We start from the raw sequence: 15500 nt of genomic DNA, 5'->3' as shown, positions 1-15500 counted from the left end.
CAGTGGATGCAGTTTGCAGCTGAGTAAACTCTTTCCTCTGATGAAGGCCACAAGATGGGGCTGAAAGCTCCAGCTGGTTGACCATGTGATGATTATTTCAGCCTACTGTTCAACACTGTTTCCATGGTCAATAATAGACCTTAAGGTTTAGCTTTTACATGCAGGGAGCTGTGAATGACGGTAGATGAGATCTCTGATGGTTTCTCCACCAGTTTAATACTTATACTGGATAAGAGGTAAGTTGGAGCTATGATTGTTTTTGCACCGGCTGCAGTTTGACATCGATCCAACAGTAAAAAAGGGAAACCGTCAAAACCGAGTATAAAAATAAGCACGCTGGTCAAAATGCGGCCCCCAGCCCCCTCTGCAAATTAATCAAGTGATCGATCAGCTGCGGTTCACGTCACAAATTTGCTCGGACGATAAGAGGGGAGTAAACAAAATGTGACCACGTGACCAGTCAGCTGACTCCGTGTGCCTTTCACAAGACCGCGCGCACAGACGCTGGGATCATAACAAGCCGCGTCCTGCAGCTGCGTGACGGCTCACACACCTCTCCCCCCCCCTGGTCCCCGTGGAGGTGGAAACAGGACCGACCTGACTCTCCTGGCCTACCCGTGTCTGTCGCTCCGAGCCCGGGGAGATAACGACGACGACGACGACGACGACCCCGCCGGTCGGTACTTTATTTTGAAGGAGCACTGCAGCGAGTGGTGGTGGCTAACTAGCTCCGCTGTTACCAGGCTGTTTTACAGAGGAAAAAAGTTTGCGTCTGCGGGTGAGCGTGAGTCATGTACTTCAGTCTGAAATGTTAAATTCAACCACTGTGTTACTTCCTTGACGCCCCGTTCGTCTTTGTGTCTGTCTCTGCCTTTGTCCTCCTCCTTCAGACACCTGCAGCCCGAAACAATGCGGCTTCCTGCACCGCCGCCCTCTGCAGGGCTCATTGCCTGCACCTTGGTTTTCATGTTGCCGCTGTTGGTGTCGTGTCACCCGGTACTGACCTCCGGACAGCACAGCCTGGTCTTCATGGAGCAGCTCAGCGGCCCACACGTCGGCTTCAACTGGAGAAATATCAGCTGCCCCCTGTGCAAAGCTGTCTTCACCATCCTGGACATCGCCCTCCTGGTAATGGCCTTTACACAATACAAAATACACAATATCACTTAAAATGAACTTAAATTAAACTAAACTGAGAGAAGCCACAGACAGGAACATCGCTGAACTGTTAACTCAAAAGTTAAACCAACCATGTTGGGTCCAGGAAGACAGAAATGTTAAAATGTCCAACAGCAGAATAAAAGTAGCCTAGTCTATAGGCAGTGGGCAAACAGAGGAAAGATAATATGAACCACTAAAAAGAAAAAATACACCAGCCATTTGTCATTAGAAAAGTTATTTTGATAACATATCTGCTTTACATGTTAGACTAAGATAAAATAATACTCTTAAATACAACAGCCTGCTTTCCTCATGAAGTTTGTCTTTCAGTCAGTGGTGCAACTGTGAAGAGAAATGACATGTTGTAAAGAAGAGAAGTGTTTATTGAGCTGTTAAGTTTCGATAGTGTCAGATAATTTTTTTGTCAATTCAAAGTACCACAAACTGCAACCCTCAAAATAAAGTTGAGTTGAAAGTTAACTTCATGGTGTTTGCAGTCCAAAACATGACATACTGTTCTTTACCCTGATAAAGACTGATGTGAACATCATTGTTTGTTCTTTTCTTGTTATTCCACTTCTTTATTGTTCTGTTAGTTAAAGGTTTCTAAATTATTGCTTCAACTTACGTTGATGTGATAGTTTGAAAATTATGAAATTCAAGATAATTTCTTCATTTAATTGTGATTTTTGGGGCAATGAGGCAAGTAATTCAGGTCCTGTTGCTAAATGTGCTTTGTTAGCACACTAGATATAGGTCAACACAAGTTTTTTTTTGTTTGTTCTACGCTTTACGAGGTTTACTCAAGTTTACAAGCAAATGCTGCAAGTGACACTAAAGGGCTCTGAATGGAGAAGGACCACTTCTTGTTCTGTTGATGTCATCACTTTTTCAGATCCTCCAGTGATTCCAGCTAATTTAGCTCTAAAGTCTGTTTGAGACATTTCATCATAGGGTCTCTTTGTTGACCTCGACCTGTTGATCTCTGTTGAAGCAGAACTGGACAGAATTAGCTTTTGTGTTCATATTCAAAGTCTGTCTTTGTGACTGAGATGCTGCACCGGCTCAAGAGAGCCACTTCTGCATGATATCAAGCATCATATTGTGGTTAGGGAAGTTGGAAGTTTGCATGTGATTGAAGCTAATTTCAGTTGCTGCTTGTTCTTTCAGGAAGTTTGAGGTTTTTGATTTGACACTGTGAAGCAATGTTTCTGATTTCTGCCTCTTTGTTACCTCTCCTAGAGTGACGTTAACGAAGAGCGAGTGGCGCGCGCAGTAGGCGAGGCGTGTATCCGTCTCCATCTGGCCGATGAGACGGTGTGTCGACAAATAACAGAGCTGTTCAGGGACGACTTCATCCGGGCCCTGCAGGAGTCCCTGCTGTGGCCCAGTGAAGCGTGCGCCCTGCTGGTGGGGCCTTCCTGTGGCAAATTTGACATCTACGCACCCTGGAACATCACCTTGCCCAAGGTCCCCAAGCCGCCCGTTACGCCGCCGTCTCCTCCGAAGCCTGGCTCCCCGCAGAACAGGGTCCTGTTTTTAACTGACATCCACTGGGACCAGGTGAGAGACCAGTCAAACAACTGGATTGAAATATTAATAGCAAGTGCTGGTAGGCAAATCTTAAAGCAGAAGTAAGTGATATATTTGTGTTAATATAAGTCTTAAATAGTTATATCTTCCGACAGCAATCACTTACATAGAGTGTTTGGTCTGAAACACGGGTCTGTCAGTCCCTCTGCTCTGCTCTGAGCCGAGGAGAAAACATTTATCGTATCCTACAGTTTTTATCCAATGAGGAGAGAGAACGGCATGCAGGGCTGTGTGTGCAGCCAAGGGACGCCGTGAATGTGGCGACGTAGGGACGAGGACTGTTATGGTGCGTTCAAGGAAACTCGTATTTTTCCGACTGTGAAGTCGTACCAGTTCAATCTGGTACGACTTCACCGGTCGGAAGTTACGAGTGGCCGTTATAGTGACTTTCACCGGTAAAACAGGTCGGAGAAACACGAGTGGGTTGCCTGGAACGCTACAAAGTCGTAAGTTGTGACTTGAAGCTGTAATTTACGATTTCAAAAGCCTGCCTGGAACGCAGCATTAGCGAAAACGACCGGACCACTTACTTCTGCTTTAAAGTTCACACATTAAATGCAGCGTCATATTGACAGTGATGATCACTGCTAAGTCAAAGACCACAAGGTTGCATGACATCCAGAAGGTTAAAGTTATTGATTTACTTGAAAGGATGTTGGCGTTCTCCCAGGAAATCTGGTCTAAACTGAAAATGAGGGCATGATTTTGATCACCTGATTTTTAAGTCCTGCTGGAAAAAAAAAACCATGTCCCCTTGACAGGAGTATGTGGCCGGCAGCGCTGCAGACTGCAAGGACCCTCTGTGTTGTCGTAAGGACTCGGGCTCTCCCAGCTGGAGGCGGAGAGAGGCCGGGTACTGGGGAACCTACAGTAAGTGCGACCTGCCTCTGCGAACAGTGGAGAACCTGCTGGACAACGCTGCCAGGACCGGACCCTGGGACTGGGTCTACTGGACCGGGGACATACCAGCTCACAATGTTTGGTCCCAGACCAGGAAGCAGCAGCTGTCAGAGCTCACAGTCATCTCCAGGCTCATCCACAAGTAACTCTTCTTTCAGAGCTTTTTGACACAATAAACATCACTGCTTTCTTCACACATAACATACAGCTCTGGGAAAGTGACCGCTCCAATTTTTTCATAATAAATCAGCATCTCTACATGTATGGCAGCTGTACCACTCCAGTGTTTAATGGATTCAAGCACACCTCATTCTACTTAACGAGGCACTGATGAGGTGACCACCTGAACCAAATCATATTTAATGAGGACAAGTATAAACACCTGCTGTGATTAAATAATCAGGGTTATTCCACCAATGTTGATTTATGAACTCTTCCTAAGTTAAAAACTTAGTGTTATGATGTTTAAAAATGAATATGGAGTTTTTAAGTCTGAAAAAAATGCATCTTTTTTATTATTTTGACCACTTGTCATTTTCTGCAAATAAATGCTCTAGTCTAAATGATCATTTTTATTTGGAATTTGGGAGAAATGTTGTCAGTAGTTTATAGAATAAAACAAGTGTTCATTTTACTCAAACACATAACTATAAATAGTAAAACCAGAGAAACTGGTCATTTTGGTCTCTTCATTTTCTTCCAGAGCTGTATGTGCACATGTGAAATCTACTGCGGATAATATCTTCACCAGCGACTGACGTCTAACTGATCAAATACAGTGTTGAAATATCAGACCTGCCAGTCTTGTTACTGGTGATTGACGACTGCTATTGGGTTGTCTTGATAACACAGTCGCTCTAATTTAACCTTTTACCAGCTGTTTGTCATGTGCTACCTGGAGTTCACCCAAACTGGTTATTTACTCTTCCTCATATCTTATGTGCAGGCACCTGGGACCTAATGTGACGGTTTACCCTGCTGTAGGGAACCATGAGAGCACGCCCGTCAACAGCTTCCCGCCACCCTTTGTTCATGGTAACAGATCCTCGGCCTGGCTCTACGACACGATGGCGGAGGAGTGGTCAGTGTGGCTCCCAGAGCAAGCTTTGAAGACTTTAAGGTTCACAATATTCATGTTTTTTATTTTATCTGGGCGCTTGTTGACATTGTTGTGCACCTTGCAGATAAGAGATAAATGTTGTTTCTAGATAGAAAAAGAGTAAAGGCAAGCAGAAAATAAAGAAGAGATTTGTCCTTCAAATATATTGGTATGTTCAATTTCAGATATGGAGGATTTTACACAGTGGTGATTCAGCCCGGTCTCAGGGTGGTGTCCCTCAACATGAACTTTTGTGCCCGAGAGAATTTCTGGCTGATGGTGAACTCTACCGACCCTGCCAACCAGCTGCAGTGGCTGGTTCATATACTCCAGGCCAGTGAGGACAAGGGAGAGAAGGTGAGTAGAGCTGCAAAGACAAACACTGACAAAAACAAAGCAGCCTATGGATGGAAACTGAAAAGAGGAGTTAAGAGTAGATTATCCACTAACTTTATGAACACATATCTTATTCCAGATCTAGGTCATGACTTCTGGGTTTCACTTTACTGCCCTCTAGCAATAAAATATATAAAAAATATGTTCTTTTATTAGTACAGTAATCGTCCTCTTTCGTTTTCTCCTTCATTCAGGTGCACATTATTGGTCACATCCCACCCGGTCTGTGTCTTGGCAGCTGGAGCTGGAACTACTATCACATCGTTAACAGGTAGCTACACTGATCATATAGAGATGCAGAGTCCCAGAACTGAAGGTTTAGTGCTGTAAAGACATCCACAGTGACAGCACATCATTGTGCTCTGTGTTCACTCGTTATCACTGAGGGAAGGAGCGTTTGTCCTGTGCACTCAGCGGTTTGTTCTTGTTCATGTTGCATGTGATTTTAGGAGAAGCTTCAGACCAGGTTGTTTCATTTCTCCACTAAATACTAGCTGCATTAGGTTTAGGGTAATCCATCCAGATTATTTGTAAACTGGGATAATTTTACAATGTGATTTAAATGTGGTTGACTTATTACCAGCAACGCTTGTTTCACTTCCCGTTGTTGTATTTGCATGGAAGTCGTGTCCTGTCGTTTGGGTCTGTTTTAGTAAGCAGGACGGGAAGTTTCATTGAATTTAATTTTTTTTATTAACCTACCGTAGTTAAATTTGCTGCTTGTGACAACCTGTTTTTGACCTGTCAGGTGAGCTGGGTTGTACTGTAAAGTTATCACTGTTTCTTTCTTTTTTTTAAATTTATTTTTGGGGGCTTTTCCCCTTTAATTGATTGGACAGCTGTAGAGAAACAGGATGCAGCAAAGGGCCACTGGCAGAATCGAACTGGGGGCCACTGTGTTGAGGTCTATGGCCTATGAACCTGCTCCACCCACTGTGCTAAACAATACCCCAAATTTTCACTTTTTCTTGTTCAACATACTGTATTTTTTTTTCAATCCAGATATGAAAACACCATTACTGGACAATTTTTTGGACATACACATCTGGATGAGTTCCAGATGTTTTACGATGAGATGACCCAGAGTCGTCCAGTGGGAGTGGCATTCATCGCTCCCAGTGTCACTACTTTTGTGAATCTCAACCCAGGTGAGTTTGTCTAGTGTCTAGTTGAGTCTTGTCTGAACATTTCAAAGGAAACAAACAACACAACTGAACAAAAAAAATGTTTTTCTCTTCCCAGGATACCGTGTCTACTATGTCGATGGGAATTACAAAGGGAGCTCTCATCTTGTGCTCGACCACGAAACCTACATCCTCAACCTCACCGAGGCGAACCACAGTCCGAAGGCGCCGTCTACCAAACCCGATCCGAACCCGAAATGGACTCTGCTGTACCGTGCCACTGAGGCCTACGGTCTCTCCACTCTGTTTCCCTCAGATTTCAACGGGCTGATGCAGGACTTTATCAAAGATGACCGGGTTTTTCAAAAGTTCTGGTACTTAAGACATAAAGGACACGTGTCGGAGCCCTGCAAGGAGACCTGCAAAACCACACTGCTGTGCTTCCTGCGGAGCGGTCGCTACGATGAGCTGGAGCAGTGCGACCTCTTGAATGGATTTGGAGGAAACTTGGTTAAAGCTGCCAGAAAAACTCTGTGTTGATCTGAGGAAGTTTGGACTGAATGGTTGGGCAGGGGGAAAAGCAAAAGGACCAAAAATGAAATTGAGCCAAAAAAAGTTAATTTTGTTCCTGTTGCTGGTGCGTCAACGAGGAACATTGTGTTTGTTTGTCTTTTACTCCTGCACGGGTTTATGTAGGTAAAACCTGACACTGAGTGTGAAGAGTTCTCAGTTCTGCCTTGTGTTGTCAGCGATGTTTTCACAATAACATTTCACCGATTGTGTTTGGAAACAGGGCTCAGTGTTGGTGTCCGTTGCTGTTTCGTAAGGCCAGTTTGTGTCGAGGCTCCTCGAGAGTGTGTAGTGCGATGTTTCTGCCTGAAATGCACAGAGTGGCAGGTGAAGTGCTTTTCTTCAAAGTTGTCATGATGATTTTGTGTTTGGTGCCTTGTGGGAGGAAAAAAACCCATCCTTAACAACAATCTCAATTTTTAAAGATGCTTAAATGCATAATACTACATTTAAAATGAGGTTGGATTTCATACACTTTAGGCATTAAGATTAGACTGTCTCCACACAGGAAATTTCATCAGGTGGTTTTGTTTAAACTGGGACATAGTTATCATGCTTAAAACAATCCATCTTTCTGACAATTAATATTTGATTTGAGGATGTGTAAAATAACTCAGACCGCCTATTTAATTGAATCTGGTGAATTTAAGAGCCTGACTGATTATGTGAGATTTCCCTCCTTCATATCTACCTTAGATAAGCGTGACAACACCTGCCTCAGCAAAGACTTCAAACCTAAATGAGCATCAGTATTTCTCAGCGAGGTTTACTTCTGTCTGCACTTTAATTCTTTTGTTGCCTGGTTGACTTGTAGGTTGAATAGAGGACAAATTTTGATTGACCCCGAGTGTGACGAGCTTAGGAAAAATCTCAGATCTTGATCTGTGTGACCTGTGGTGAAACATGAGCATGTCAAGGAATGCAACTTGTAAAATGAGCAATAATTTAAAAAGTTTGTGAATTGTGAATAAAAGATGATCTGATACTCCTGCCCTTTTTTCTGTTTGTGAGAGGAAGAATACTGATTACAATTTTTACACAATTATTTATTTTTCAGCGATACATGGGTGAGATCTTTCAAAAGTAAATGCAGCATGTACTTTTCCACTACATGACAAGCACGAATGCACCACAGCTTGCCAGTAACTCTCTTAGTGTCAGTACAGACACGAATGTGCCCCGTTTCTCACAGATAAAGTTAGATGTCTTCAGTTCCTGCTGCCTCCACACGTTAGAGCTCAAGGTGGAGCTGTGTCACATCTACTCTACAATATGAGAACACATGTACTCTTGTATCTCATGTGTCATCCTGTCCTCTGGTTAACTGCTCTGTGGTTTCCACTGCTGCATCACAGCACAGATGCCCCTCACTAAGATCAACCACTCGGTACATATAGGTGTAGTCAGATGTGGGACGTTACAAAATCGCTAGTTTCACATTGACTGGAGGGGATAGCCTGCACCAGCGTTGTAAATTCAATGGGTGCAAATCTTTTTCCGATACTTTTTAGAAGACACAAGAGAGCCACAAAATATACACACAGATATCATTGATTCACTTCAACACATTATAAAATGTTTCATGCTACTTCATCACATTATCTAACTGTACACTGATTTGACTTGGAGGTAACAACATCTGTCAACGAGTACTGCCTATTTTTCGATTTAAGCACCGAGCTCTTGTTAAATTTCTTGAATTGGAGCTGCTCGTCATCCATCATTAAATGTAACAAGCCGTTTCTCCTCTATATCTTTCTGTAAGGCTTTTATTAAGGTTCTGAGAAAGACATGGTGACACCAAAGTCGTTCTTGTACAAGTCCCAGGTCTTGGGTTTGTGTGGGTTGTCCAGCTCCTCTCGGGGTAGAAACAGCCTGTGGAGAGTTAGGAGAGAGTTCAGACTCAGAGACTGAAACTTCTCAGTCAAGAGCAACAGAAACTAGATTAACATCCAGCGGCAGAAACGTACTTGTTCTCCTCTACGAAGGAGGTGTTGAACCAGAAGTAGAAAGGAACATCTTCATATCCTTTAGGAATACCCTGAAGGTGAAAGAGAGGCCCGTTAGACTACATGTGAGGCTTCCTTACAGATGTTTTTATAAAAGCGTGTGAAGTGAAGTACTCACAGCGCTCGATTCAAACATGACCTTCACGTCTCCATCGACCACAGGCCCGTCCTGTAGGCTGATGACTACAGCGTTACTGCCCACGTCGGGAAATACCTGCAAACAGCAGTGATGCATAAACCCCCCAGTCTCCCCAAGTCCACAGATGAATCAGTCTGAACCCAATGAGTGTGTGTGTGTGTGTGTGTGAGTCTTACTGTGCAGTTCTCCTGTTTGGCACACACACATTGAAACACCAGCTCTTTCCTCACAATTATCTTCACCTTGAGGTCACTGCCATCACCTTTACCCACACCTGGGACAGAACACACACACACACACAAAAGCAGGTATTAACACAGACACGTTTAAAAGGATGAAGTTACATGTTGGAGAGCCCTGCTGGTTGCCACGGTTTCACCTGCTATGGAGTGGATGCGGATGCTCTTGACCTTGAGGCTTTTGGGTGGAGGCAGCTGTCTGCCGAACCTGTTCTTCATGACCTCGTAGTAGCCCACGTACCTGCTCTGTAGTCAACACAGACACAACACAGATACATAATCATCACTGATTGCCTGTGGTTAAGGTTTTATGAGGAAATTTCTCATTACTGCTAGACTCACACTTTATTATTATTATTTTTTAAATATATTTTGGGGCTTTTTGCCTTTAATTGATAGGACAGTTGAGAAGCCCCAACTCACACATTATTTAGAAATAAATAAATTACTATTTAGTCTGCCAATATGTATTATTATGGTAGCATAGATGTATATATGTATATATAGAAAAATATAATTTGAATGAAAATTTGTCCTATACTCCATCCGCTGTTCATCTTTTATACCACATGGGGGCACTAGTCAGAATTACGGTATCTAAAATGTACACAGTGGCTTTGAGTGTGTCCAAAAATGACTTACACTATAGTAGATACAATAAGTACGGCCCCTGATCACCTCGTTCTTACCTGAGAGGGAGTCTCCACCCCCTGGAACTTGGAGCTCCGACTCTTGTCCGTCCTCCTCTCACCAAAATACTCCAGACTGTCCTGGTGGACAATCAGAAATGTATGTAGTAGTGATGTTAGTCTGCAGTCACAGATTCAATAGACAAGTCTCAAACTTAAAGGCACGTACCTGTGCATTCTCAAACTGGTCACTGTCAATAAGCCAGGTGCACACCATCGTACCTGTGCGTCCTGTCAAACAGAGCAGAGTCACGGTCAAAGTCAAATATTCTCTAAATGACAATGAAATATAATTTGTGATCAATGTCATCACCTTTCCCTCCTTTACAGTGAATTGCGATGATGTTTTGGGGATCAGCAGACATCCACTCCCTCACATTGGCTGTGTATTTCAGCATGTCCCTGAGACAAACAGTACAACACACACTGATAAAGACAAGCTGACAAAGTGATACCGGTTTGTGATACATCCAAATGTGGTGAGGGGAGGATTTTCTTCATGCTCATATCAATGACATACAGTGAGAAAAACGCTGTAAATAAAGAAATGACACATCATAACATCAAGAAAATGTTACTCACTCTAAGGAGGGGACGTTGTGGTCATCGACAAAAATCCGCTCAACTTTGTAATGGAAGAACTGAGGGTCGTAACCTTTCTCACCTGGAAAGAAAAAAAGATGATACATGGGTTTTGTAGAAAGAAAGAAAGAAAGAGAAGGCATTTCATGTGATAAGAGGAGGTGCCAACTTACTGCACAGGTTGTAAACTTTATAGTGGCCTTCATGTTTAGTGTCCAGGAACCGAGCGACCTCCTGTGCAGAAAAAGAGGAGGAGTCATTCTTCGAGGTCTCAGTTAATGTTGCATGTGGATTTCATATATGAAAAGTGAAGTAGGTGAACTCAAGTTGAGAAATGTACCCTAATTGGATTCCTGTAGAAGGACTGTTTCCCAGAGGAGGGGAAAGACATGGCGATGACACGGTCTAGGGGAGCAAACAAATGTTCAACTTCTTCAAGTATGACATTTTTTTGTGTGATCCCTTTGCTTTATTTACGCAGTATGTAACACCTACCCGTGACATAGGTGAGGTCAAGGTCAAATCCGTCCTTCTGGTAACGTCGCTTGTTCTCAGAAACCTGACAACAATAGTAACGAGTCAAGAATCAGGAGGTTGCAAATGTCTACAGTCTCATTGCCACACCAGATGCTACACAGCTGCAAATCTCCACAAGACTTTAAACTCGTCAGACATTCAGAGATTTCTGTGTGACCTCACCATCCTCCTGGTGACCTTCTCCAGCTCTTTCTTCTGAGCTGCCAGTCTGAAAACCCTCACCAGGATTAATATCCTCAGGAAACGAAGGAACGTCACCACCCTGAAAAAAAACCAAAAAACACTCGTGGACATTAACAAACATAAGTATCATGTATTCATCATCACCATAATAAAAATACACAGTTTAAAGTTTATACAACAGTGGAGATGATGTGCTACAAATGATGTAAGGTAAAATAAAACAGAATATTCTGAAATGAATAAAACAGCCAATATAAAAGTTACTGTAGTCCAAATGAAAGGAAATAAAAGCACATGATGGTCTGTAGATCTATAGAGGTATAAGCAATGTGTTAGGGCCAACATTATTACTTCACTCTTATCAATATTAAGTGGGAGGTAAATGTGGACCGTGCTGAATTTGGGGTTTATAACAGAGTCATCGAGCGTATTCATTTCACAATTGTCATCTGCATAGCAATAAAAGCTCACATTAAGCTTGCATGTTTAAAATCCAGCGACAGCCCCCTGAGGTCATCTTCACAGAGGATGACAGTGTTTTGCCAGTGGCCACATAAGGAAATCTATCTTGTTAATAATAAAGTCACTTTAATAATGAACTACAAAAGCCAATAGAGACATCACAAAACCCACTAAAGCTTTATCTAGAACTCCTACAGCTACAAGACCCTTCATCTCCAGTAGTTTTTAAAGGTGTACAGAAATGGCCGTTTGTCCTGTTTGTCGTGCCGAGTTGTCACGAGCTGCAACACGAGTTTACCCGAGTAAGGAAAACAAATTTGATTGGTCGTTATCGAGCAGGCGGCATATTCAAAGTGTGGGGCGAGCCCGAGCTCTGTGTGTGTGTGCGTGTCTCAGACATTTGAATGACGGATTACGGATCCAATATCAGTGGCTGGTGAATCGTGTACAGGCTGACGTATAATCCGTGCGCCTGCATTATCCAATGCGAAAAAAAAAATACACACTTTCATCCCGGATTTACTCAAAAATAGAATTTTGCACAAAGTTTGGCCTGCATCGTCTGAAAGATGAGTTATCACATTAATTTTATGATCCAGAGTGGGCTCAAATTCAGTTTTCTTTTCTGTACACCTTTAAAGACCCTGCACAGTGGGGAAAATAAGTATTTAACCCCCTGCTGATTTTAGCCCTTATTTCACTTGATATTTAATACCTTTATCTGATGATTTTATTTCTGGATTGTTTTGTTGATATTCTGTCTCTCTCTGTTAAAATAAACTTACCATAAAAACTATAGGCCGTCCCTTTCGTAAGCAAACTCACAAAATCAGCAGGGGATCAAATACCTACTTTCTCAACTGTACATGTTTTCAACCACTCAATCAAAAATAAACCAAGGTGGTCTGTGCTAAGAATCACCACACATCACCAAACTGCAGGTGAATAAGCCCAACATGAGAGTGAAGGAGATATCAGTTCATCGTAGTTTCACACAGTCCTGGGCAGAAGTGAATAAGTAATGTAGCTGTTTAGCTCTTTAAAACAGCAGAAGATTAATGTGAGAAGATAAATCTTATCATTTAACATGTTAATTCAAATCTCCCAACAGATCTCACAGAGCTGCCATGTACTTATATTATTCTTTATTCACTATGAAGAAATCAAGTGTCTAAAGAACTGTATGAGCCACGTCGCAGTAAGATTTCATGCGAAGGTACCTGGGGATGAGACTAACACCTGTCAGGTCAGTGAAGGCATAGATCATGGTGACCACCAGGGTGACGACCACAACGCAGGCATCTACGATGTTCAGTTTGGAGCTGAAATACACTTTAAACCTAAAAAAAAGGGGGGAACAAGACAATTAAAAACACAAGGTGGAGAAAACCACCAACATCACACTGCAAGAAATATCAACTGACTTGGTTTCAGGATGAACTGGATCTTTTCAGTGACACTGTGTTAGGGCTCTTAGTCATTATGTTTCATGAAGTCTAGCCCAGTACATGCCAAACATTTCCTGCTCAACTTCCCCTTCATAACGTCCTGTTTAACAGATAATCACACATGCTTTCTGCTGACGCTGGACTCTGGGAATGTTTGCATCACTAAATAGCTCTTGCTCTCACTTTCCCAAGTAAAGCAGTCGTAGCATAGAAGCAAGGCCGCTTACAATACGGCTGCATGAACCGGTGCAGGAGGGAACCCACTTCTAACACAGTGTCAGCAAATAATTAACATTCCCACATCAGATTTACTGCAAGAGTGCAAGGTGTTGGTACTGTATCTATCCACAAAGTTAACAAAGAATGAGGAAGGAGGTGTTGAGATCATAAAAAAAAATAGTTTTCATCGTGCTTGACTTCGTAATCATAACAAGGTGCTGACTATCATAAAACGTCCTGTCCCTACTCACCCTTCCACATAAACCCGCAGGAGAACGTCAGCGAGAAAGAAGAAGGAGATGGTGAGGGACACGGCCTCTAAGGCGTCTCCAACCTCTCTGCTCTTGGCCGGCAGGGAAAGGTCCACAATCACCAGCACAATGTCCACAACGATCAACACCATACCAAATACGCTGCAGAAGTAGACAGAGTCAGCATCATCATCTTCAAGGAAAGGAAACAGTGCAAGCAGCTTTCACTCTGCATCTCTCCATCCAATAGACACTCACCGAAATCCAAAGGACATAACAAAAGGTGTAATCTTCTGACGGATGTTGCTGCAAAGGAGAAAAAAGGTTGTCAGTAAAAGCTGAACGTGCTTCTGAATAAAAAAGTTTGTGGGCAAAACTTACTGGTACATAGTGTCTGGCACCACAGTCTCATCCTTTCCATCATCAATCTCCACTTTAGCATCCTCCATCTTTGCAACGTTTCTAAGAGGATGGGCAGATAAAAGTCAAGACTGACACCTTCACAAGTAAACCAACAGCTGCAGTTCAGGCATTTACATGGTACTGCACACACACACACACACACACACACCCACACACAGATTAAAGGTTAACAATTCCCATGAAAATTTACCCATTTACACCAGAATCCGAGCCTGGGTTGAAATGGACAGTGGACATGATGTGTGCGTCCTACTCTGAACGTGTTGTCTCTGCAGTTTGAGAAACAAAAGAAACTGTGAGTACAGATCAAAACTCTGGCTGCAGAGTTACAATGTGAAACAGACAGGGGAGGACGAGGACAAAGACTCTGTGTCCTCTCCTAAAACACAGTATCAGCTGACACCAGATTAAAAGAAGAAACAGTTTTATCATTCAATTTCTACAGAGGCTGCAGGAGCTCATCCTTTAACAAATGACGCAGAGAGCGACGCTTTGATTTACTGTTAATGAAAAAACAAACAAACTACAAACAAGATATTTTGCAACTTGTGCCAGGATGTTTTTACCTTTAGGAAAAATGCAAACACAAAACAAACAGCTTCCCTCAGTCCTCTGCTCTTCCTCCCTGGAGCGTTTCTTACCAAATTAATCCCCCTACAGAAACTTAACTGCTGCCTTCTTACCGTTTGGACAGTCATTCGTGAATTATACGACGGGTTGTCTTGTGACTTCATGTGAAGAGAAAAGGAAGACGGTTCAAAGGTTAACCGGGCACAGTTTTTTCTATCCATCCACTTTCCTCATCGTTTTTTGCAAACGTAGCGGTTTGAAACTTCCTGGACTCTCTGGTAAAAGACGCTCGGCCCTTTTTTCTTCTCTCGCGCTCTCTCTCTCCAACCCCTTCAGTTACTCTTCACTCATCTTTCCTCCTCACCCACTCTCACACCAGCGCTGACAGAGTCTGACCATAACCTTCCTGTGCGGCTATTTTAGCTGGTTTTGAAGTGAACAACTAGGCCAACAGTCTGTCCGCTGAGCTCCCACCTCCCTCCCTCCCTCCTTCCCTCCTGTCTCTCACATCTGCTTTTAATTCACTGTGCATTCCCAAGCGCCAAAGACTCCGAAGGGCAACAACTGCCTGGTTTCTTTTTTTTTTTTATTCCCCTGCAAAATGTACAGCTACATAATGATAATACTTGCAGAAATCGTTTGGTAACATTGTTAAAAATAAATAAATAAATAAAATAGATAATCCATATACAGTCAAAAATGCAAAGGGGGTGTGAATCAAAGTTGAGGGGCGCAAACCTGCAAATCCTGCATTACACCAGTAGTGGGCAGAAATGTTTACTGTATGATATATGATCTCAAACAAGTGCGTAAAAAGCTCACATCCGCATAGAAGTTTGGAATTTTATATATATAAAAAACCTATTACTTAATAAAAACGTAGCCTAGACTCATAAAAAGTTTGCA

General features: G+C 42.7%; 2 protein-coding genes across 5 annotated transcripts; one reads left to right on the top strand and one right to left on the bottom strand.

Annotated features, from left to right (window-relative positions):
• Positions 1 to 512: 512 nt before the first annotated feature.
• Positions 513 to 7828, top strand: smpd1 (sphingomyelin phosphodiesterase 1). Of its 2 annotated transcripts, none has more exons than XM_085798163.1 (9): positions 513 to 778; positions 891 to 1128; positions 2404 to 2724; positions 3516 to 3796; positions 4601 to 4774; positions 4939 to 5110; positions 5344 to 5420; positions 6152 to 6297; positions 6392 to 7828. In XM_085798163.1, the coding sequence occupies exons 2-9, from the start codon at positions 910 to 912 to the stop codon at positions 6811 to 6813; spliced, it is 1812 nt and encodes a 603-aa protein (XP_085654289.1). In that variant the 5' UTR covers positions 513 to 778; positions 891 to 909; the 3' UTR covers positions 6814 to 7828. The 2 variants fall into 2 exon arrangements, with proteins under 2 accessions (XP_085654289.1, XP_085654290.1); XM_085798164.1 differs by having other exon boundaries at positions 513 to 784.
• A 766-nt stretch (positions 7829 to 8594) lies between these two features.
• tpte (transmembrane phosphatase with tensin homology) lies at positions 8595 to 14765 on the bottom strand. Of its 3 annotated transcripts, none has more exons than XM_085798166.1 (19): positions 14708 to 14765; positions 14215 to 14293; positions 13983 to 14063; positions 13860 to 13907; positions 13602 to 13763; positions 12904 to 13023; positions 11201 to 11300; positions 10997 to 11060; positions 10842 to 10906; positions 10675 to 10735; positions 10502 to 10583; positions 10233 to 10321; positions 10089 to 10150; positions 9920 to 10000; positions 9371 to 9476; positions 9168 to 9265; positions 8971 to 9066; positions 8814 to 8884; positions 8595 to 8718 (listed from the first exon to the last, which is right to left on the bottom strand). In XM_085798166.1, the coding sequence occupies exons 2-19, from the start codon at positions 14259 to 14261 to the stop codon at positions 8616 to 8618; spliced, it is 1536 nt and encodes a 511-aa protein (XP_085654292.1). In that variant the 5' UTR covers positions 14262 to 14293; positions 14708 to 14765; the 3' UTR covers positions 8595 to 8615. The 3 variants fall into 3 exon arrangements, with proteins under 3 accessions (XP_085654292.1, XP_085654291.1, XP_085654294.1); XM_085798165.1 differs by having other exon boundaries at positions 14591 to 14731; XM_085798168.1 differs by having other exon boundaries at positions 14215 to 14291; positions 14694 to 14731.
• Between the last annotated feature and the right edge of the window lie 735 nt (positions 14766 to 15500).

Source organism: Trachurus japonicus, chromosome 14, assembly GCF_045865225.1.
Source record: "Trachurus japonicus isolate A0001 chromosome 14, Traja_1.0".
Lineage (NCBI taxonomy): Eukaryota > Metazoa > Chordata > Actinopteri > Carangiformes > Carangidae > Trachurus > Trachurus japonicus.
This window is presented reverse-complemented; position numbering and strand designations above follow the sequence as displayed.